General features: G+C 40.3%; 5 protein-coding genes across 9 annotated transcripts; 3 read left to right on the top strand and 2 right to left on the bottom strand.

Moving 5' to 3' along the window:
* Nucleotides 1–5236: 5236 nt before the first annotated feature.
* Nucleotides 5237–7277, bottom strand: LOC130181035 (ovarian cancer G-protein coupled receptor 1-like). The gene is made up of 3 exons (XM_056394768.1): nt 6813–7277; nt 6486–6673; nt 5237–6346 (listed from the first exon to the last, which is right to left on the bottom strand). Exons 1-3 carry the CDS (start codon nt 6972–6974, stop codon nt 5839–5841), a joined length of 858 nt encoding a protein of 285 aa, XP_056250743.1. The 5' UTR covers nt 6975–7277; the 3' UTR covers nt 5237–5838.
* Nucleotides 7278–7340: 63 nt separating this feature from the next.
* Nucleotides 7341–11375, bottom strand: LOC130181034 (G-protein coupled receptor 4-like). Of its 5 annotated transcripts, XM_056394767.1 has the most exons (6): nt 10530–11375; nt 9741–10357; nt 9223–9426; nt 8895–9082; nt 8699–8762; nt 7341–8291 (listed from the first exon to the last, which is right to left on the bottom strand). In XM_056394767.1, exons 3-6 carry the CDS (start codon nt 9409–9411, stop codon nt 8277–8279), a joined length of 456 nt encoding a protein of 151 aa, XP_056250742.1. In that variant the 5' UTR covers nt 9412–9426; nt 9741–10357; nt 10530–11375; the 3' UTR covers nt 7341–8276. The 5 variants fall into 5 exon arrangements, with proteins under 5 accessions (XP_056250742.1, XP_056250739.1, XP_056250737.1 ...); XM_056394764.1 differs by having other exon boundaries at nt 7341–8762; nt 10456–11375; XM_056394762.1 differs by having other exon boundaries at nt 7341–8762.
* Nucleotides 11376–13882: 2507 nt separating this feature from the next.
* On the top strand, nt 13883–17872 carry LOC130181423 (proteinase-activated receptor 2-like). Its single transcript, XM_056395639.1, has 4 exons — nt 13883–14029; nt 14721–14916; nt 15485–15684; nt 15783–17872. The coding sequence occupies exons 2-4, from the start codon at nt 14812–14814 to the stop codon at nt 16279–16281; spliced, it is 804 nt and encodes a 267-aa protein (XP_056251614.1). The 5' UTR covers nt 13883–14029; nt 14721–14811; the 3' UTR covers nt 16282–17872.
* Nucleotides 17873–18129: 257 nt separating this feature from the next.
* On the top strand, nt 18130–20345 carry LOC130181536 (G-protein coupled receptor 4-like). The gene is made up of 4 exons (XM_056395802.1): nt 18130–18185; nt 18762–18995; nt 19101–19288; nt 19376–20345. Exons 2-4 carry the CDS (start codon nt 18777–18779, stop codon nt 19902–19904), a joined length of 936 nt encoding a protein of 311 aa, XP_056251777.1. The 5' UTR covers nt 18130–18185; nt 18762–18776; the 3' UTR covers nt 19905–20345.
* Nucleotides 20346–22007: 1662 nt separating this feature from the next.
* On the top strand, nt 22008–23112 carry LOC130181692 (mas-related G-protein coupled receptor member X2-like). Its single transcript, XM_056396059.1, has 3 exons — nt 22008–22094; nt 22217–22248; nt 22388–23112. Exons 1-3 carry the CDS (start codon nt 22008–22010, stop codon nt 22893–22895), a joined length of 627 nt encoding a protein of 208 aa, XP_056252034.1. The 3' UTR covers nt 22896–23112.
* Nucleotides 23113–23785: the final 673 nt, after the last annotated feature.

Below are 23785 nucleotides of genomic sequence, written 5' to 3'. Positions count from 1 at the left end.
CATATGTGAAATTCGAAACCTGTGTCCTAATACATGGGCTGCATTCTTCAGAGGCTCAGTTCATCCTCGAGTCTTGGTGAGCGTTTGTGCCAAATGTGAAGAAGTTCCCTCGAGGCGTTACGGCGATATCGCGTTCACAAGGCCAAAACCCTGTTTTGCGGGGTCATTGTGACCATGACCTTTGACCTTTGTCCGCCTAAATCTAATCAGTTCGTCCTTGAGTCCTAGTGAACGTTTGTGCCAAATGTGAAGAAGTTCCCTCGAGGCGTTACGGAGATATCGTGTCCGAGAGAATGAGACGGAGGGAGGGACAACCTGAAAACAAAAGGGCTGCCGCTCTGACTGTCGCCGGCGCAGAGGAATAAAAATCAGTGCTGGAGAAAAGTTTGTGTGTATTTGAAAGTTACAGTAGCTTTGTCTGAAAGGTCCTTCAGCCTCCGTCACACACACACAGCTGGGAAGTGAGTGGAGGTGCAGACAGAGTCGGCGAAGAGGACGAGGGTTCGAGTCCTGAAGGGATGTTAAAAGATAAAGTCAATGTTATTTTATCATTTTATCATCAACAACAAGTTTCCCTGAAGATATGACAAAGACTTTATGCAGCTGACACGTATGTGTGTGTGTGTTTGTGCTTTTAATGTTCAGCTAACCAAACACACACTTTATCATCTTAATGATCTTGATGATGTGTTTTTCCTTTTCCTTCTGACCTTATCAAAACTAAATATGTAGAAAGGCTCTGAAACTATGGAAATGAGCATGAAGTTTTACTGCTGCTTTCACAGCTGACAAGGTTTATTTCATATTTGATTTGCATGAAGAAGAAAGAAGCTGACAGCCTGTTTCAGAGAGGTCTCACTCCCTGTTAAATCCAAATATAAATATAAAGAGTTTGAAAATCGTCTGTATTTAATTGGATTTTACAGTTTATATTCCCAAACATGTCATCAGTTCAAAATCACGTTTAGAAGCAGTTCCCATGAAATCAGGTTGAATTATGACGTTTAAAGTCGCTGAGGACAAACAGCTTTAAGGTTAAACGATGAAGGAAAAACAAGGATTGTGGTGTGAGTGGAGCTTCACTGTGATACTGTAAATCCGAGTACTAACTGTGTGTATTACTGCGCCGCAGGAACCTCCATCTGGAAACAATCTGACTGATGAAAACATTTCAGGCTGGATCTGCTGACACATCACAGCGAGCTGCGTTCAATCATCTCTCCGTTTACAGCCTGAACGCCGCGTTTTGACACGTTATTATCTGACAAATCTGCACACTGATGGTTCCTGAGGTTTAAAAGCTGCACTTTCTTTCTTCCTCTAACACTGTGGATTATGAGCAGAGGTATTTTAAACGCCGCTGTGGCAGAGGGGCATTTATCTGAGGGTTCATGGACGTGGCAGGAAACAGAGCCAGAGGACGTTGAAGGCTGGTGGAGAAAATACGTCTGAAAAACTTCCTCCACAAAGCAAAGAAAGAAAGAAATATCCAACTCTTTCTTCTCTGTTTCTGTCGCTCTCTGTCCTCAGATATCACTCTTTCCTGCCTTTCCCACCCTCTTTCCTTCATTCTGTCTCTCTCTCTCTTTCTATACATTTCAGTGTCGGTTGCCCGGGGTCCCACTCAGCTCAGGGGCCCCACACTGTCACTTGAGAAACTGTTGCAAACAAAAATCTCCATTCACCGCCGCACAAATGAGCAACCACATATTCAACACACACACACTCAGCTTTGACAGAAATGCCCATAAACACACACTAACATCACCACACACAGTTCTATAGGGCCTCAGACATAATACACACATTTCCACGCTTGAATCTGTCACGCTTCTTCTTCTTTCTCTCGTACTCTTTGATTACATGAATCATTTTTGAAACCCTGCTGACTTCGCCTGAAGACCGTCCAACCGCCTCACTGCAGAAGCTTGAGGCACTTTTCATATTTAGACTCTTACCCATCATGCAACATCATCAGGAGCAGGTCAAATGTGACACCATGGTTTTCACAGACCCTGAACACTTCCTCCTCCTCCACCGCTGAGGTGTCAGAGTCTTACCGACAGTGAAGGCCAACGTTGCTGCCGGTGGCGTCACGGCCCAAATCAGGCCCAGCTTTGGGTTGTACATGATGAACTGTGCCGATGATGAAGGTCCCGCCAGCACAGATAGCTGTCACTAGATTTATCGCTAGATGCTTAAAAAACAAGTTGCTAAATGTGTCTGAAAAGTCAGTACAACCTACACTGTAAAAAATATTACAGAAAATAACTCAATTTTCTAACAGTAATTTTCTGTTTTTTAAAATTGTGAACAAAAGTCTGTAAAATGACAGAAATGATCTGTGAATTAACAGCCAAACTTCTCCTTTAAGCATTATGCCAAAAATAATAATTACATTTATTTCCCATTTTTGTAAAGACAAATTACTGTATTATTTATACAGTATTTTTTTCTGCTTTCTTAAATCACATACAAATCATGTAAAATGACAGTAATTATCTGTAATTAAAAATATATCTTGTAAAAATAAAGGTTAATGTCGATACTAACAATTTAAAGATTCTCTGAAATTTCAGAATCTAATTAGTTTTACATTTATGTGACTTCTACATTCAAAAAAAAGGATTGAAGTACTGGAATGTATCCCAGCATGCACTGGGAGGAGAGGCAGGAAAATGGTTTATCACACAACAACACACACACACACACACACACACACACACATTCAGACCTATAGACAATTTAGAGTCCTCAGTTAATGAAATGTGCATGTGTTTGTTCAGAGTCCTGGAGGAAACACAAGGAGAACATGCAACACTGCAGGAAAGAGCCAGGAGCTTCTTGCTGTTGTCTTCCTGCCTGGACTTTACTAGTCTGTGTGTTTGTGCATCATTGACCATAAAAGAAAACAGTACAAATGTGACAGTGACCAATTCATTTGGTGGAAACCTGAAGGCTGACCCCGCCCCTCTGTCAGTCTACCTGTCTCTGTACAGCTGCACCTGCTGGGTCCTGAATGCAGGTGAGGCGGCTCCTCTGTGTCTCCATGTGTCCTGGATGCAGAGAGAATCCAGCAAAGAGACGTCCAGGGTGACGTGGAGATCCTGGATGAGGAGGAGCGTCTCCTCTGCCCCATGTGTCCTCCTCCAACAGTGGAGCCTCCACGCCTCCCAGGAGATCCTCTGGATCACCATGGCAACAGTCAGGCCGAGCATCCTGTGCTTCCCCTCCAGCTCGGACCGCTATGCCGGGCGAGATGCTGTGATGCATTGTGGGGTTTTTAGTATCAACAACTTCAGGCCTTCCTTCAGCCTTGCAGGTAGGACTCTTCCAAACACACATATTTAACCTGATATAAACTGATTGATTTCCTCACTGGTGTTAAATATCTCTGGTTTGAGCTGAAGTGAATGTGAACATTGATGTGTGTAGGGTAGATGGCCGTCACTGTACTATTGTCAGTATCTCCTACACAGGTGTATGAGCTTCAGGTGTTCGATGTTTAGTCCGGTGGAACATTAGAAAGCAGCCACAGAAGGTCAGAGCATTCTTTGTCGGTACAGATCATTTAAATAACATTTGTTTAAGCTTTATTAAAGTAATGGGAAACAAAATTAAATCATACTTTTTGAGGACTTGATGTCAGGCCGAGACTCAAAGCAGGACTCAGATGCAGAGATTTTAGAAAACAAAAGGCTTTTATTGAATACACCGGAGACCTCGGACCGAGTGACAAACAAATGGCTATAAACAAAACTAGACACTATATTCTGACTATAGAGAAAACAATAAACACTCCAAGAGGAGGGAAAAATAACTCTACTAAAAAGAAACAAACACAAAACGCTCCATATGGAGGAAAAACCTGCCTATATAAAATAATTTGGCTACAAACAAAAATCACTCTTAAAGAGGAAAAAACCAAGAACTATGAATCTAATAGGATATGAGTTAAACAAAAAATCACTCTTTAACAAGGAACAAACAAAGGGCTATGAGTCTAAGCTATGGTAAGAATTAACAAACAAAAAATCACTCTTGAACAAGGAACAAACAAAGGGCTATGAGTCTAAGCTATGGTAAGAATTAACAAACAAAAAAATCACTCTTTAACGAGGAACAAACAAAGGGCTATGAGTCTAAGCTATGGTAGAAAATTTACAAACAAAAAATCACTCTTGAACGAGGAAAACGAAGGGCTATGAAATTTAGCTAAGGAAAAACTTACAAACAAAAAAATCAGTCGTCACGAGGAACATACGGCTTACTATGGCGATTACTATGGCTGTGGACATGGACCAAGGCTCTGGTGCAGGACAAGGACGAAGACACTCTGGCACAAGACAAGGGGAACACAGACTATTTAAACACATGGAGGGAAATAGGGGACAGGTGGAAACACTTAGGGCAATCAGACTGAGACACATGAGGAAGGGCAAGTGACCTGAAACGAGAGGAGAATTATTTTTCAAAATAAAACAGGAAATGACAGGACAAAACAAATCCAAGACAAGACAACCTCACCACGGTGTGACACTTGACAGTGAATCTTAGTGTCTCCTGTTATTTCTTCCCCCCAGATGCTCCAAGGATCCAGCTGATTACTGGCAGTTTGAAGGTGGATTTTTCTTCATCTGCTCCGTCACTTCTGGTAAAGATTCATTGATCTTTGTGGGATGTTGTGATTTGACTTATTAATACACTGTATAGTTGGATTCTGACATAAAAGATAGTTTAATGTTTGTCCACATATGTTGTCAGAACTATATGGAGAATACTGTGGAAAACAAGATCAAACTGAAGCTAAAAAACAACAGACCCCCCCCCCCCCAGCTCCACAGCCCCCCCTCTTTCAGAGGTGACGTCATCACCTCCTCATTATAGGAACCTTAACAGGCAGATAGACCAATGGAGAAATGCCAGTTTTAGTTCTTCAATGAAGCTGGTGGACCACAGTCTGGATGTGCTTCTTTCACCAGAGTCTGCTGTTTTCTCCTCTGTATCCACAGTCTAGTGACGTGAAATGCAGTAATGCAGCAAGATATGAAACGAGGGAGGTTCATGATGATGTGATCTCTGTCTCTAAGGAAGATGTGGTTTTCTATAGAGGTCAATGCTGTGTCATTCTTGTTATTCATATGCAATATAAAACCAAATCTTGTTTTCTAATGGTTCCTTGAATGCAACCTGTTCGTAAGATTTAAGGAGAAATGTTGTCAGAAAGGTGTGGGGGATGAGTGGGTGCTCAACCATCTGACAGAAAGTTCAGATGATAGTGATCATACTCTGCTCTGAGTGTAGTGACGCCATTAGTTAGTTTATATTAGTTCAAACTGTGAGACCTGCAAAACAATTTACTATATGTGATGTAAACAGAAAATTGTCACTGAATAAAGGTAAACAAGCAGGATTTACTTTATTAAAAAATTAATTTACAACAAACCACAAAAAAAAATACAATTGTGATTAGACACTATTTATAACCAGGAAAAAGTAAAACTTGCAGAAAACAGACAAAATAAAGATCTAAGAATGAGAGAGATGTGGTTATATTGGCAGAGTGATCATGCTGCTGATTATCCTAAAATAATATAAGGTTTGTTTTTGTGATTAAAGTGTAATAATGATATACATGAACTTTTTATAGAACATTTTATGTACATGTCTTGAAGCTTTCACAGTGCACCGCAGCAAGTGAACCTACAGTTAGATGTGTTGTAGGAAATCATGTGAGAAGACGACAGTATCTGTCTTGTCTTTATTTCCTACATTTCTTCTTCTGTTTTTCTCTCTTTCTCTGACTACATGGAGCGACTGTGTATAAGTTGTCATCATTCATGCTGTTGATCTGTTGCTATCATCGCTGTCCATCCTGCAACGACACAGAGAGGCCAACAGCTTGTCTACAGCTCCTTTCCTAATGAAAACATACAGGAACACGTCTGCAAGAGGACTCAACTTTACAAACACGAAAGACACATCATCGAGGGTAATGTTATTTCTGGCTTCTTCTACAAGTAACAAAATGATGGAGGGCAAGAACAACAGTGTGTAAATAAGTAGAACCAGAATCAAAACTGCAATAATTCGTCGTTTTTCATCAGCAGGGACACTAATGGCTGCAGACAGGGCTTTAACGGTCCCATGCAGGAAGAATATGAACAGAGGGAAGGGAAGGAGGAAGAAGACTCCAAAGGGGATTAGCATGTCGACTAAATCAGCCAAGAAAACCATAGAGAAGAAAGTCACAAGAGGAAGGGTCCAGACCACGACACAGACCACTACAGAGGTCTTGATGGTTCGTCTGAAGCGGTACCACAGCGGCCAGGTGATGACCAGATACCTGTGATACAACATAGACACACAGATTCTTTGTAGAGCACCTGAATTATATCATGTATAATACAAACACTATATAAAGTATACATATATAAAATGGTCAGACATGTAGCTACACAAATACTGAATAAACTGATAGCTACCTTTCCAGGGCGACACACACCATGAAGCCAACACTCGCCATCAGACCCCAGAGGTAAATAAAAAAGAAGATCATTGTGATGATTGAATCCTCAGGTAGTACCACTTCAACGATCATGCAGCAGAGTTGAATGAGGTCAGAAATCAGAAGGTTGATGATGTAGATCGGAGCCACGTGATCGTTTCTGACCTGCAGGAAACATTGGTAGAAAAACTCATGATCTTTGCTGATGACACGTTGTCATCTTACTCTGCTCAACATTTACAGTCAGATGTATTTTTCACCAAACTCTCATTGGTTCCTACTTTCTCATTCATCATGTACTCACCAGAGAACAGACTCCATGGATGGCCACTAGGGTCAAAGGAAGGCTGATACAAATGATAATGCATGTCACCACGTACATGAAAGGTTCATTATCATAAGAGACGGTGGTGCTGTTATTGTAGCTTCTGTTCTGTGAGGTGATGTTAATGAAGGAATCTTCCATTCTTCACTGTGAAACCTGTTGTTTGAGAGATCAGCAAGTGTTTTAACATCTACCTCACATTGTTCAGTGATAATACTAAAGCTGTGAAGTGCTGTTCACACAAATACAGTACAACTATAGTTCAGGATAAATCTTAGTGATCCAGCATTTTAGCACAAATCTCAAGTTACTGGTATTTAAGGCAAGAGAGGGTAAAAACAAAGACTTAATACAACTGTAGATTACTGTACACCTACAGTCCAGTCCCCTTGTTATGTATCAACACCTTTACAGTTTTAATGTATTAGGTTAAACATTGATTAAGAGAAGTAATGTAACACAAACTTTACCTTTGAAAGCTGGTGGACCACAATCTGGATGTGCTTCTTTCACCAGAGTCTGATGTTTTCTCCTCTGTATCCACAGTCTAGTGACGTGAAATGCAGTAATGCAGCAAGATATGAAACGATGGAGGTTCCTGATGATGTGATCTCTGTCTCTAAGGAAGATGTGGTTTTCTATAGAGGTCAATGCTGTGTCATTCTTGAAATTATTATGCAGATGCATGACTTCTCTGTGTCCGTGTCTTCCTCTGTTATTTTTAATTGAAAATGTAAAAACCAGTTTATTTTTTAATGGTTCCTTGAATACAACCTGTTAGTAAGATTTAAGGAGAAATGTTGTCAGAAAGGTGTGGGGGATGAGTGGGTGCTCAACCATCGGACAGAAAGTTCAGATGATAGTGATCATACTCTGCTCTGAGTGTAGTGACGCTATTAGTCAGTTTATATTAGTTCAAACTGTGAAATCTGCAAAACAATTTACTATATGTGATGTAAACAGAAAATTGTCACTGAATAAAGGTAAACAAGCAGGATTTACTTTATTAAAAAATTAATTTACAACAAACCACAAAAAAAATACAATTGTGATTAGACACTATTTATAACCAGGAAAAAGTAAAACTTGCAGAAAACAGACAAAATAAAGATCTAAGAATGAGAGAGATGTGGTTATATTGGCAGAGTGATCATGCTGCTGATTATCTTCAAATAATATAAGGTTTGTTTTTGTGATTAAAGTGTAATAATGATATACATGAACTTTTTATAGAACATTTTATGTACATGTCTTGAAGCTTTCACAGTGCACCGCAGCAAGTGAACCTACAGTTAGATGTCTTGTAGGAAATCATGTGAGAAGACGACAGTATCTGTCTTGTCTCTATTTCCTCCATTTCTTCTTCTGTTTTTCTCTCTTTCTCTGACTACATGGAGCGACTGTGTATAAGTTGTCATCATTCATGCTGTTGATCTGTTGCTATCATCGCTGTCCATCCTGCAACGACACAGAGAGGCCAACAGCTTGTCTACAGCTCCTTTCCTAATGAAAACATACAGGAACACGTCTGCAAGAGGACTGAACTTTACAAACATGAAAGACACAACACCGAGGGTAATGTTATGTCTGGCTTCTTCTACAAGTAACAAAATGATGTAGGGCAGGAACAACAGTGTGTAAATAAGTAGAACAAGAATCAAAACTGCAACAATTCGTCGTTTTTCATCAGCAGGGACACTAATGGCTGCAGACAGAGCTTTAACGGTCCCACCCAGGAAGAATATGAACAGAGGGAGGGGAAGGAGGAGGAAGACTGCAAAGGGGATTAGCATGTCGACTAAATCAGCCAAGAAAACCACAGAGAAGAAAGTCACAAGAGAAAGGGTCCAGACCACGACACAGACCACTACAGAGGTCTTGATGGTTCGTCTGAAGCGGTACCACAGCGGCCAGGCGATGACCAGATACCTGTGATACAACATAGACACACAGATTCTTTGTAGAGCATCTGAATTATATCAAACACTATATACAGTATACATATATAAAATGGTCAGACATGTAAGTAGCTACACAAATACTGAATAAACTGATAGCTACCTTTCCAGGGCGACACACATCATGAAGCCAACACTCGCCGTCAAACCACAGAGGTAAATAATACGGAAGATTGTTGTGATGATTGAATCCTCAGGTAGTACCACTTCAACGATCATGCAGCAGAGTTGAATGAGGTCAGAAATCAGAAGGTTGATGATGTAGATCGGAGCCACGTGATCGTTTCTGACCTGCAGGAAAACATTGGTAGAAAAAATCATGATCTTTGCTGATGACACGTTGTCATCTTACTCTGCTCAACATTTACAGTCAGATGTATTTTTCATCAAAGTCTCATTGGTTCCTACTTTCTCATTCATCATGTACTCACCAGAGAACAGACTCCATGGATGGCCACTAGGATCAAAGGAAGGCCGATACAAATGATAATGCATTTCACCACATCCATGATTTTTTGTTCTTTATCGTAATAATCATGATAGTCATACTCGTCGTACACATAGTCACTGTCATCGTAGCTTCTGTTCTGTGAGGTGATGTTAATGAAGGAATCTTCCATTCTTCACTGTGAAACCTGTTGTTTGAGAGATCAACAAGTGTTTTAACATCTACCTCACATTGTTCAGTGATAATACTAAAGCTGTGAAGTGCTGTTCACACAAATACAGTACAACTATAGTTCAGGATAAATCTTAGTGATCCAGCATTTTAGCACGTATCTCAAGTTACTGGTATTTAAGGCAAGAGAGGGTAAAAACAGAGACTAAATACAACTGTAGATTACTGTACACCTACAGTCCAGTCCCCTTGTTATGTATCAACACCTTTACAGTTTTAATGTATTAGGTTAAACATTGATTAAGAGAAGTAATGTAACACAAACTTTACCTTTGAAAGCTGGTGGACCACAGTCTGGATGTGCTTCTTTCACCAGAGTCTGCTGTTTTTTCCTCTGTATCCACAGTCTAGTGATGTGAAATGCAGTAATGTAGCAAGATATGAAACGAGGGAGGTTCATGATGATGTGATCTCCGTCTCTAAGGAAGATGTGGTTTTCTGTGTTTTGCTGTGTAATTTTTGCTATTAATATGCAATGTAAAACCAAATACTTTTTCAAATATGAGGTCCACCACATACCCTGTTCGATAAAACACAAAAGATTTTGTTTACATTTTTCACTTTGTTGTTGTTTTTTTTTACAAAACAATGAGTGAAAGTCTGTTTCTAACTACCTCATGACATTTTCTTTACTGTATTTTGTTGTTGGTGGAACTGTCATAACATTATACGTGCAATACTTAATACAATGTGTACAAAACATTTTTTGGTCGAAAAATAAAATAATATAACAGTTATAGAATGTCGGCTCAGTCTTAACTGGTTTAGCTCTGCATTGTCCCTTCATGGCCTTTGGAAATTGGACCTTGAACAGTGGTTCACCTTCTTTTGTTTGGGCTTGTGGTCGGTCAGCATTTTCATTGTAGTACATGGCAGCCAGGTAGAGTCTGGAGGTACAGTAAAGAGAAAATCAAAGATGTTAATGTTGACAGAAACCTTAGCCTACACACTCTCACAAGTTCTAAGTAACCACAGCTTCATTTACCTGCACAGCATTCCAAGACTGATAAATGACTGTTAGGTTTATCAAAAGTAGATGCACTTCAGATGGCTACAGACCTGTACTTCTGATGTGAGGCTGAAGACTCTTCAAGGATAACTGTGTGCCTACAGTGGGTCAGTCTGGCATGCAACATCCCTTGTTGCAGGAAGCTGTATAGATGCACTTGATGTGCTGGCCTGAACAGAGGAAACAGAGGTTACACCAACATCTCCTCAAATGTGTAGTTATGGCAACAGCTGCAAGCAGTGCAAAAATGATAACAACAAATGCACTCAATTATGTGTAAATTGGGTTGTCAATAGCTTGTAAATGCTGCAAATAGCTCACTATATGTGCAAAATGCAAGAAATGTGTATTACAGACTATCCCCTTGGACATATCCCCTTAACTCTGCGCTTATCTAGATATTCCCTACAGGCACTGTATCTGTAAACATGATATAAACGTTAAAACGGCCATCATAAGGCATGACTCTCAATACTAACTTTCACAGCACTAACAAACAAGCCCAGAGACCTATGCTAATTGCTGCAAAGCCTGTTTAGTCTGAATTTTACCAGATTGACTTTGCAGACAGCTAAAACGCCTTTCAAGTGTGATAAAGTAAGCAGGGTGGCTCTAATCAACGCCACACAGCGATACCAAGCAGATTGCATACAATCTGTACCCGGCCATACCCGGCTGTGTGGACGAGGCAAAACGTTAGCCACATTAGCTGCCATGCTAACAACACAAGCAACAGTGTGTACATACAGTAAAGCAACATAAAATGGTGAAACTTACAGCTCCCAAGTTTGAAGTTGGGTCTCGGACAGTCGGTGCTGATCCATGGTTTATCTTCAGAATGTAGCGAATCCCGCATTGTACTGTCCCTCGTTGAGAAAGCAGTCCGACGTGAAATGGTTGGCCGGTACAACGCCTAAAGTGTCCATTAAAAATAAAATAAAACAAATCCACTGGGTCTTCAGATCCTCCGACGTAGGGGGTAAAAAGACTTCTGTGTTGGTTTGTACAGTCAACAACCGAGCAACTAGCGTGCATCGCTCGTACCTTCGACACAGTTTTACCGGAGCCGTGATGCGAGGGAATAAACGATAGCGGCTGCAAGGCGGACTCAGAAGGCGGAACACACACCTAGCTCGGGGAGTGTCACCCACCTGGGGGGAGGTGTCATCTCCCTTCATGACGACATCAAGGGAAAATCTACAATTGGCCTGTGTGAGCACACATTTTCTGAAAGGTGGCGCAAGCAAAAGACGGAGAGGATGGACTTTTCTCATGTTTGGGGGGTTTGTAGACAGGCCAGGGACACATATTACTGATAGAAAAACCATGGAAAAGTGCATTTTGCATAATATGTCCCCTTTAATGTACTAGGTTATACTTAGATGGAGAGAAGTAATGTAACAAAAACTTTACCTTTGAAAGCTGGTGGACCACAATCTGGATGTGCTTCTTCTACTGCTGTACACACAGTCTAAAAATGTCTAATGCAGCAATGTTGCAAGATATGACATGAAGGAAGTCTCTTATGATCTAATATATGTCTCTAAGGAAGAAAGTTTTTTTTAGTCATTGCTTTTTGTCATTAATGCTATAAACTATGGGGTTGCATTGCTTCTCTGTGTCACTGTTATTTTAACTGAAAATGCACATTAATTAATTAATTAATTGTTTATTTATCATCAACTGTTTTTATTATTATCAACAATGAGCCAATGGACACATGAATTTCCCCTATGCCCCTCCTCTTGCCCATTTCTGGATTAGCCGCAAATTCAGCGGAGTCAGGTACTGTCAAAATGGCGACGACGGAACGGCGCATTCTGAACTTCAAAACCGCTGTGAAGAAACCTATGGGTAATGTTATGGAGGCTACGTCCAACTTTATCTACAGTCTATGGATGATACAGAGTGGTTTTATGTACTCCACAACAACTTTATAGTTTGAGCATTACACAAAGTGCTGTCAACTCACTTAGGGATCCTAACAGCAGAGCTGCTTCTAGTTCTTCGCCTCCCACTTACTAACCTGCTGGCTCGTGCACGGGCCACTAGAAGGTTCTGACCTGTTCTGACCGTTAGACGTTTGTCAATATAAACAGGCTGTTCCTCCTTAGATCGGTTAGAGTCGTTAGAATTCAAATATTCCGTTCATTATGCACTAACCATATTAAATAAATATAATTTATTAACCAGCATCGTGGTGACTACCTACCGTCGGGACGTGTAGAAGTCCGATTCTCGCTCCATTCTTCCGTTGCTTGTTTTCCTTTAGTCCGCGAGGTCCACAGATCACAAACATCAAAACCGTTTCCTTATAAAAGTGTTCCAGGTTTTGAATATCATCATGATAAAGTCCAAAGCCACCGAGAGATTTGTTTCCCTCACTTCTCTCTCTCGCTGTGATGCTCCATCTGCAGCTGCGTTGGCGGGTCTGCTCTTGTTTGTCATCTTTCTGAGAACAAAATGGAGGCGTCACTTCAGGGCAGAGGCGGGAAGACGGTGAGTCTCAGACATAATGACGTGTTCTGTTTAGGTTGTAAAAAGCCTTTTTTTTCACAGTTTTTCTGAATGAATCTCGCTTGTAGATAGATGTCTCCCCTGACCAACATATGTATTCTTGAATATCCCCGTCACCGGTTAGTAATGCTGCGTTCAAGGCAACAGCTACAAGTTTAAGAAGTGAGTGAGTAGCCAGTTATGTGAGTTGTATATAGAGCTGTGCATCTCCGATAAAAAGTAAGTGTGAACATGTTTGTTAATCCAGGTTAAATTGTGAGTGTTGTTGATTTAAGATTACCGCGCTAGCAATTAGCGCGCTAGCTGTTAGCACGCTAGCTGTTAGCACGCTAGCTAATGCGGCTGTAATCGCGTTGATCTTGAGCTGCTAGCCGCCGTATTAACTGGTTAAACGGATCTGGCAGGTCTCATCTCCGGGTTTGTGTTACTGTAAAAAGCGCCGAAGCCTCCGTGTGAGACACTTCGATCAGTTACTGTGTGCTATGAAAACTTGCTCTGAATCTCTGCTAACTCTTCCCCGCCGGTGCGCAGTGTAGCCGCTGTGTTTCTGGTTGAACAGCACCGTGCTGGACAGGTGGCAGGTGTGTCTACAGGGTCTGTGATCTGAAAGAAGTTACTGCAGTAAAGAGGGTGAAAAATTACCGCGTTCAACCGGGGTAAAAAAAACCCTCTGCTGCAGTGATTTGACCCGGGTGTGAATGTCGATTGTTCCATTGTCGACAAAAGCCCGATGTTAGCGGGTCTTTGACCAGTGGAAAGGGGGATTAAGAGACTTATTCTGGTTCTTACCAACAGATAATAAATTCCATGGAAATGGACGTGTGTGTGTGTATTTATGAGAGAGAGAGAGAGAGAGTGTGTGTGTGTGTGTGTGTGTGTGCGTGTGTGCGTGCGTGCGCGTGTGTGGGATCCTCTGAAGAATGAACCGTTTCTTCATGGGTGACGTTGTCAACAGGAAGAGCTCCCCGGGTTGCCAGTTGTTTCCAGTCCCTCCAGGAATAAGGAAGCTATTTGTTTGAGAACATACGCCGAGGTTTGCAGAGTTTTTCATTTTAAATACAAATGTTTTTAGATGTGTGTATAGTTCCAGTTTCGGGGGGGTTTGACAACAACAAGAACAAGTAGGAATGAAAAGTTAAAGGATATTTGAAAGAGCTGAAAACGCTGCCAGCGACAGTGACGTCATTAACGGGAATTCTTACGGAGGCGGGCTGATGTTTACAGCTGTTTACAGCAACTGCAGGAGTAACAGCTGTTTTGTTTTAGGTGCAAGTTCGAGGTGTTGAGTTTTTTTTTATATAAATACTAACGTTTTAAATGTGATGAAACTCGGTGTATATTAGCCTCAGTTTCAGAGAACAAGAAAAAGCAGGAGAACAAAGTTAATGGTAGTTAAAACAGCTGGATATGCTGTGTTAATTAGCTAGCTAGAAATTCAGTGTACTTCATTTTTAAAATGTAAACAAATATAGGCTCAAGTTGTAACCCACACACTACATCCACTCAGCAGCTTCAGCCTGCCTGTTTCCAAGTTGTAGATCAGAGCTGAATCCATTTAAATCATAAAGTATTGTGTCTTTATTTCATTTTCCCCTGTCATTTAACATCAATATTGTTATAATCTAAAAGCACAGGGTACAATATCCACTGGATCTCACAAGACTATTGATGCAGCAGAGTCGGAGCTCTTAACTTTGAATGTTGTTTGGACTTTTCACACCCAGATTTTGCCTCTTCATCTTGCTCATCCATAATTCCACATTAAAGCCCAGTTTGAACAGGAGGCTCCAAACTTCACAGGAAACCAGCCGTAAGATGACGTTTGAATACCCCACTAATTTCTATGGGGTGTTGTTCTGGATAAACATCGGCGCTGGCATTCCTTTGACTTTACTGGCCATCTGTTCTCTGTGTTGCCAGGTATGTAAATAATGACTTACATTTATGTGTCTGTCTGTGTGAATTTTTTTTTTATGTCTGTGTATAAAGGCGGTGATTAGTCCATCAAATATATTTCCTGTTAGACCTTTCAGATACATCTGACATTTTTTTTGTAAAAGTATTAAAGGAATAGTTTGACAGTTTTCTGAGATGTAGATATGAAGATCGATACCACTGTTATGTTTGTCTGTTAAATATGAAGCTGGAGGTGATCAAGTCCAGTCAGTGTCCTTTAAACTAATATAATATGCTGCTTATTAGTATCTCCACAACATTTGATGTAAAGATTTTTATTGTTTCAGCCAATGACTTTCGGACAATGTCGCATGTTTACTGCTCTGTTAATGTAAATTCTTATGATAATGAACTGAATTTGAGCGGCACCTTTTTATTCAAGAAATGCAGCCTCGAGTCCTGAAAATACAAAGACATTACAAGCATCAAGTGCTTCCTGAAATGGGACAGTAATAAAATAATTACACAGAAAACAAAGAGTTAAAGTTAGAATATGTTAGAAACTTATCTTTTTCATGAATGTTTCCTGCAGCCTCGAAAGGATCAGCTCCCCATCACCTATGTCGCAAACCTCCTCATCTCCAATCTGATTCAAATCTGCTCCACCATCCTCTGGGAGATAAACCTCACTGGAATGGCCGGTTTTGTGATTTCAATGATAATCTCTACATTTGGTTTGTGCTATGGTGTCCTGACCAGTCTCTGCTTCAGGATGTGTGTCGCGCTGGAAAGGTAGCTGTCTGTATTTCCAGTATCATATTCTGAATCATCCTGAACATATAATACTGTTCTGTGATAATCCAGAATATCTGCCTCATCTTTTCTTGCAGGTACATGGTCATCGCCTTTCCAAAACAGAACTGCATCAGACGAGCTGGGACTTCTGTGTTTGTGTGTGTCACGATCTGGGTCCTTTGTTTTATCATTATTTTTTTTGCCATGCGCTCAAAGCAATATTTTTACCTCCCCTACCCTGCCCTCCTACCTTTCCCCCTGTTCATCGCCTGTCTGGTTTTGACCCTCGGAGCGCTGCCTGCTGCCACCTCTGTGCCCGCTGGGGAAAAACGAAGAACTGTTGGAGCTTTGGTTCTGTTGCTGGTTAATTACACTCTGCTGATCCTTCCTTCAATCATAATGATTATTGTAATGTTAACGGATGCCACTGATTTCCCAGGGGTCGTTCTGCCCCTGATTCAGCTCAGTGCTTTTCCGGACTTGATTCTGGTTGTTTTCATGCGGGAAGGGCCCGTCGACAAGTTGCTGGCGCGCCTGTGCTGCTGCAGGATGGACGACGTTGCAGCAGATGATTGTGGAAAATCACAAGTGTGACTGATGTAGGATGTAGACAGGTGGGTGCATGTAGGCACAGAAAAATGATAGTGAGAGAGACGCAGGGAAATTAAAAGCAAGGCAGCATCTTTAACAGATGATGTTTGCATGTGGACACCTGACAGAAAAAAGGAAGCGTTTATGATGTTGACTGTTGGACACTGAAAATGAAAATGCAAATTTTATAATTACAGAAAGACTCCAGATATTATTTACATGTTTAACACACAGAGAGAATTTTAACAAATCTTTAGGGTTTGTTTTCTTTTATTGTTCTCTCATTAACGTTTTAATAGTCGTTCACCTTTTCCTGTTTTCCAAACACACCTGTCGTTCCCTCCAGACGACCCCACAGTCTCTTCAGCTAAACCTCTCTAACACTGAACTCCTTGTCATCCCGGCCAGTCGGTCTCTCCATCAAGATTTCAAAGTCGCCTCTTTATCTCTCACCCCAACCAAAGTCTGGAGAAACCTGGGTGTCATGTTTGATGACCAGCGTTCCTTCTCTGACCATGTTGCATCTGTCTCCTGGTCGTGTCTCTTTGCTTTATACAACATCAGAAAAATCAGGCCTTACCTGACTCAGCACTCCACCCACCTCTTAGTCCAGGCCATGGTTCTCTCTCACCTCACCTCCCTTCATTCACAGTGAAACCCGAATAGATAACAGCCCGTCTGGTCTTCGATCAGCCCGAAAAGTAACGAGTCACTCCTCTGCTCATCGACCTCCACTGGCTACCCATGGCCGCCTGAATCAGATTCACGTCTCTAATGCTGCCTTCAGAGAGACTTCTGACTCTGCTCCATCTACTTGAACTCAATCAGCTTTATGCTCCTCCTCAACCACTGCGTTCCTCCAGGGATCGTCGTCCGTCATCACCATCCCTGCACACCAGACGGTCTCAGTCCAGACTGTTCTGGTCTGAGGTTCCCTGATGGTGGAAGTTACCAAACACTGTCAGAGGAGGAGCGATCCTCTGCATCATCAACAGTCTCTTGAAGACTCATCTATTCAGAGAGCAGCTCCTCTCCTAACAGCTCTAACATTCCTAACTAGCTCTCACTTTGCACTTTCACTGCACTTTACTTGATGTCCTTGCACTTATTAAATAGATGTAGTCCTCAGTACTTACGCCAAGGTTTCCTACTGCACTGAGGCTTTAGTGACGTCCCTCACTTGTAAGTCGCTTTGGATAAAAACATCTGACAAATATCTAAATGTAATAATTTGTAATGTGCATGTCAGTTCATATTCATATTGGGTTTTTTTTTTTCAATGCGCAAATAACAAATAATAAATTACATTCAATTTATTCATTATTTTTCACTTTAGTGGTTTTGCTTTTTCATTTTGTCTAGCATGAATCAATAGATTTTCGTTCAGGAGTCTTTAGACCCCACAGCAGGAATCAGTTTGACTTTTTTGTGGATGATGGACCGTAGCAGACATAACGAATTGACTGAGTGGAATTATGTTGGCACTGTATTTGCTGCTGTTCTGTACAATTTGAATTATCATTTTTCCTTATTCAGCCAATGTAAATACATACAAATATAAAAGCATGTGGAACTTCAATAAATAATTTTTGTGGTTAAATTCATTCTCTTCCATGAAATGATGACAGTTTCAAAGACAATATGATTAATGAAAGGTTTCCTAGAGTTGGTGTTAAACAGCTGCAATATGCATGTTTTCTCAAAGAATTTGAGAAGTTGGAATAAATTAATCATTAAATAACAAGAAGGTTCTCACACAGGATCTATCGAACCAATCATATCGTGTTTAAGATCTCAAAAGAAAAAAAGGGGAAGTTGAGTTGTGTAAGAGCTTTTCAGAAGCAGATGACAGTGCAGTCGATGGTACATGGAACACATTACATTGGTGGTACAGCGGCACTTAACCAGTAAGTTAAATAGTAATTCCATGGTTATTTATTAGTAATTTTTCAGATTTGCATAATCTAGCTATACAAAATATAATCAGTAAATACATTCTGTTGAACTATTATAGATTAAGGTACCCGACAGTATAGAAAGGATAAAAACAGCCACACCATTTCTAGCTGCAAATGTTGCCTACACTTTACTGCAGCAATAATTATAATACAATTATATATGTGTATTATTTTGCGATGAGTACTGCTTAAAGTAAATTTCCTACTAATACCTTTGTACTAGTTTAACTTCCTTCACTGCGTGTTGTAAGGAGTCCTTGAGTGCCTTGAAAGTCTATAAATAAAATGTATTGCTCTTATTAATTCTATTCAAGTTAAATTTTGAATGTACAAGTTTTACAACTGAGTATTTCTGCATTGTCATATTAAGTAAAAGATCAGCGTATTTCTTCCGTCACTGATTGTCATATTGCAGCAGTAACGGTAGTAATGACCATTGACTGTATAGTATTGTTCCAGTGGTTTGAGGAGGAAGAAATGAGTAGCTGTAACACACCTGCTGCTGTTTTCTCTGTTACACAACAGGTCAAAGTGTGAAGGATGGAGTATTTCTACCTCAACGACTTTGCCGACTTCAATTACACCTATGAGTACTATTTTTATGACCTTGTGAATTACACCATGTTCGAAGAGTTTGACTTTCGTAACATGAACAATTGGCAAACTGTTGGGCCGAGCGCCTCGCACATGATTTCATGCATTGTGATCTGGATAGGTTTTCCATTGACCTTGTTGGCCATCTATGCTCTGTATTCACTGGTACGTAAAGAATTATCAAGCTTTACTATAAGTATCTGCATCACAGCAATGACCTTCCAACTGTTAATGTTGTGTACCCAGCTGCTGCCACTCTTTTTTACACAGGTGCGACACGACCATGTTGCTCCGGTCTATGTCATCAACCTCCTGATCGCCGACCTCATCCAGATGTGCTGCATGGTGATCTGGGTGGCAGATCACAGGAGCTCTATGGTCTTCTACTTCTCTACTTTAATCTACTACATTGGTGTGATGGCCAGCGTTGGCTTTATGGTGTGTGTCGCCCTAGAAAGGTAGATATTGTGTGTGTGCATGAGTAGTTCTTAAAGAAACACTGTGAAAGCCTGATTGGTTATCACTCCATATATCTTTTATTACAGGTATTTGGTCATCGCCTGCCCACTGTGGTACCGCTTCAGACGAAACATCAAGTTCTCGGTGCAGGTCTCCATTATGGTCTGGGTCTTATGTTTCATCGAGTTCCTTGTTGCCCGGCTAACTAACGTCTTCGTCATTGTCCGCTTCATCTTCCTCCTCCTCCCCTTCCCGCTGCTGATCATCTTCTCGGCTGGTACCTTCAAAGCCCTGTCTGCGGCCATTTCTGTCACTCCTAAAGAAAAACGGAGAATCTTAGGAACTTTAGTCCTGGTGCTGCTGAAATACACACTGCTGTTCCTGCCCTTGGTCATTTGGCTCCTGGAAATGTCATGCAGGTGTTTACCTTACATTGCCGATGATTCACGCTTATACTTATCATTCCTTCAGTTCAGTCCTCTTGCAGACTTGGTTCTGTATGTTTTCATGAGGAAAGGGGCTGCAGACAAGCTGCTGGCCTCCCTGTGTTGTTGCAGGATGACAGGAGAGGAAGAAGTGAGCCAGATAGATGCTGAAGAAGTCTGTTCTGTGTAGTAGTGGCATGCTGTCAGGACAAGCAAGGAGAGCAGTGTATGACCAGTTACCAGTTCCTATTTTTTAACTGCAGTAAGGGAGTTAGTCTTCTAACCGCTGTTTCCGCTAAACATTCAAAACATTTTCTCAGTAAGATGAGATCTGTGTTGTGTTATACCGCACAAGTAATTTGTTGATAACCATAGTGAGAGACTCTCTTCCTGTCTAAGTTCTCAGAAATAATATTATATATTATTCTTAGAACTTCTTAATAGAACAATTAATAATTATTATTACTATTGACCATATGATTGATATGATAATAATATAAAACTATTGGTATATTTCCTTTCTCTACATTTAATTGCAGAATAAATAGAGACGCAATTCTTTGCCTAGTAAATGATACAATCTTTATTTACTACAGCTGATGCTGCAGAGCTTCAAGACTTAGACGCCAAATGTTTTGATGAAAACCTGACTGACTTTCGAAAAAGAACTGTTGAAAATATACAGTAAAAAATGTTCAGACACAGCACTGTACTGCAGTTACAGCAGTAACATGTTAAAACATAGCTATGTTCTGTTTTCAACCTCTCAACAGATCACTGTCCTGTCGCTGTAGAACACTGTGTGGAAATGTATATGCAATTCTATGGAAAACAGAAGAGCTGTTGATTTTTAGATGTTTTTAGGATATTTTCAATGGTATTTTTATTTTGCAGCAGATTTGTGGCACTTTGCATTTTGTGTGCAATTTTTGGATTTATGTGTAGCGAATGTAACTGCTGTAGCTGAGGAAAGCAAAACGATAAAAACATGGAATTATGTGTCGGAAAATAGACGATCAATCAATCAAACTTAGAATAGAGCATCAATTATGGTACAGCAAATTCACACCACATACAGTAAATATGTGTGTGTGTGTGTGAGAGAGAGAGAGAGACTGGCCTTGCTCTCATACATATTTGAAGAAAGTTTAAAGTGATTTGATTGAAAACACTGATGCAGTGCAGGACTATCAAAGTGAGGGAGAGGTCTGTCATTCTATCTGATGAAGGAACAAACTGTTTTCATGAGTTGTCAAAGTCAGATGAGAAATGCATCAACACAGTGAGAAAACGTCTTTAGTAGCGAACTATGTGGATACAAAGGAAGCTTGTACAGATACAATGAAAAATGCCAATTTGTGTTGGAAAATGATGAACTGTTTTGAGAACTGCAGTAAGAGTTGTGAGAATTACGTTTCTGATGTGAGAAATGCATCAAAGCGATTGAGAAAAACTGTAATTTAGCTCAGTTGTGGAGCTGAGACACATTTTGACTGGAAAATGGTTAATGTTATAGTTGGAATTTATTGATAAGTGGACAGCATTGCCAAGTATTGAGAACATTGACAATTTCTCGCATGGGATCAATAAAGTCTATCTATCTATCGCTATCCATCGTGTGTAATTTTAACACCGTAATGTGACAGCACCTCTGCTTGGTTTCCCTACAGCTGCACATGTTTAGGAGTGTAATGAGCAGCATGGGACTCACCTGGGCCAGGTGTGCCTAACCCCTTTGACCCAAGAAACAAGTCTAGTTGTTCACAAAACACTTGTGTTCCCCTCTTGATCCTTGAGTAACACACTGTTCATATTACTAAAGTTACCACAGTGATGTTGACCCCCAAACTGGTATGTTCTTGTTTTACAAGACATTTCACAACTTTACAGCAACAAACTGTGAACAGTGTAACTTACAGCCAGTTATTCCATGAAGCTACACTGGATTTTACATTTGGCCACAAGATGGCAACATTCAGCTGCCAGTTTTATTCCCTTTTAATGTCTAATAAGTTCAAGCAAAGTTACACTTCACATCATTGAATAGATTTAGTCAGGGTTTGACTTACGGGGGGATTGAAGGGGTATGACCCTGCTGATTGAGACTTGGACCCCCAAAAGGGGTAAAAACTTTTGATTGTTTTAGAGGCTTTTGCACAGGTGATTTAGTGTTATGCACAGAGAAACCAAGAACGTGAATAGTTTATACCAAGAATAGCACAGTTATGAATTCTATAGAAAAACACGCCTCTCTTCATTAGAAATACAGATCACATGAACAGGAACCTCTTCCATGTCATATCTGGTTACACTTGTTACACAAAATTACAGAACCTGGCAGAAGAAACACGTCCACTTTGTGGTCCAAGAGCTGTCAAAGGTAAAGTTTGTGTTGTGTTGATATCCATCGATGTTTAACCTAATACATTAAAACTGTAAAGGTGTTGATACATAACAAGGGGACTGGACTGTAGGTGTACAGTAATCTGCAGTTTTACTTAGTCAAATACATATTTGTGTGTCGCCCTGGAAAGGTAGCTATCAGTTTATTCAGTATTTGTGTAGCTACATGTCTGACCATTTTATATATGTATACTTTATATAGTGTTTGTATTATACATGATATAATTCAGGTGCTCTACAAAGAATCTGTGTGTCTATGTTGTATCACAGGTATCTGGTCATCGCCTGGCCGCTGTGGTACCGCTTCAGACGAACCATCAAGATCTCTGTAGTGGTCTGTGTCGTGGTCTGGACCCTTCCACTTGTGACTTTCTTCTCTATGGTTTTCTTGGCTGATTCAGATGACATGCTAATCCCCTTTGCAGTTTTCCTCCTCCTTCCCTTCCCTCTGTTCATATTCTTCCTGCGTGGGACCGTTAAAGCCCTGTCTGCAGCCATTAGTGTCCCTGCTGATGAAAAACGACGAATTGTTGTAGTTTTGATTCTGGTTCTACTTAATTACACACTGTTGTTCCTGCCCACCATCATTTGGTTCCTTGTAGAAGAGGTCAAAAATAACGGTACCGTCACACGTGTGTGTTACATGTTTGTAAAGTTGAGTCCTCTTGCAGACGTGTTCCTGTATGTTTTCAGTAGGAAAGGAGCTGTAGACAAGCTGTTGGCCTCTCTGTGTCGTTGCAGGATGGACAGCGATGATAGCAACAGACCAACAGCATGAATGATGACAACTTATACACATTTGCTCCATGTAGGCAGAGAAAGAGAGAAAAACAGAAGAAGAAATGTAGGAAATAGAGACAAGACAGATACTGTCGTCTTCTCACATGATTTCCTACAACACATCTAACTGTAGGTTCACTTGCTGCGGTGCACTGTGAAAGCTTCAAGACATGTACATAAAATGTTCTATAAAAAGTTCATGTATATCATTATTACACTTTAATCGCAAAAACAAACCTTAAATTATTTTAATAGCTGAGATAATCAGCACATACTATGTTTATCTGTATTCAAAACCATATACAAATACATATGTGTGTGTGTGTGTGTGTGTGTGTTTTTGATATGAAATTGTACATTTTCTTAAAATTGAATTAAAAATCTGTTTCTAGATATTAAAAAAAACTGACTCATTTAATTAAAACCTGACACATAAAGTTGAAACAGTTTCCGTTGTATAAGAAATCTCAACTACCTGTGACAGTGATATGAAAAGCAGCGCTGTGAATTATGTGCAGTTAAGATTTCATTTGCTGTCAAGACTTACTTTGATGTTTTCAATAGTAATTTGACTGAAATAAAATTGTGCAAAATAGCTTTACAATGTATGATATGGAACTGTGTTCAAAAGATGATCAAAAAGTAAAGATAGAAATTATAAAAATGTTTTAAAAACATGTTTTAACAAATTAAGACATATGGTGTACTAAAAGAAAGGGGGGGGGGTGACCAACTAGATGTCCTCTGAGGGGAGGCTCACTTTCACACACTTGGAAAGCCTCTGTTTTAGAGGACAAGTTAATATCAATTAATATGTTTGTACAAATCCGTCTGTTACTTCAGCACCAAGGACAGCGTCATGGTGCCATCAGCACTCAGCACAGTGAG

The sequence above is a fragment of the Seriola aureovittata genome, chromosome 14 (assembly GCF_021018895.1).
Source record: "Seriola aureovittata isolate HTS-2021-v1 ecotype China chromosome 14, ASM2101889v1, whole genome shotgun sequence".
NCBI classification, from domain to species: Eukaryota; Metazoa; Chordata; class Actinopteri; order Carangiformes; family Carangidae; genus Seriola; species Seriola aureovittata.
This window is presented reverse-complemented; position numbering and strand designations above follow the sequence as displayed.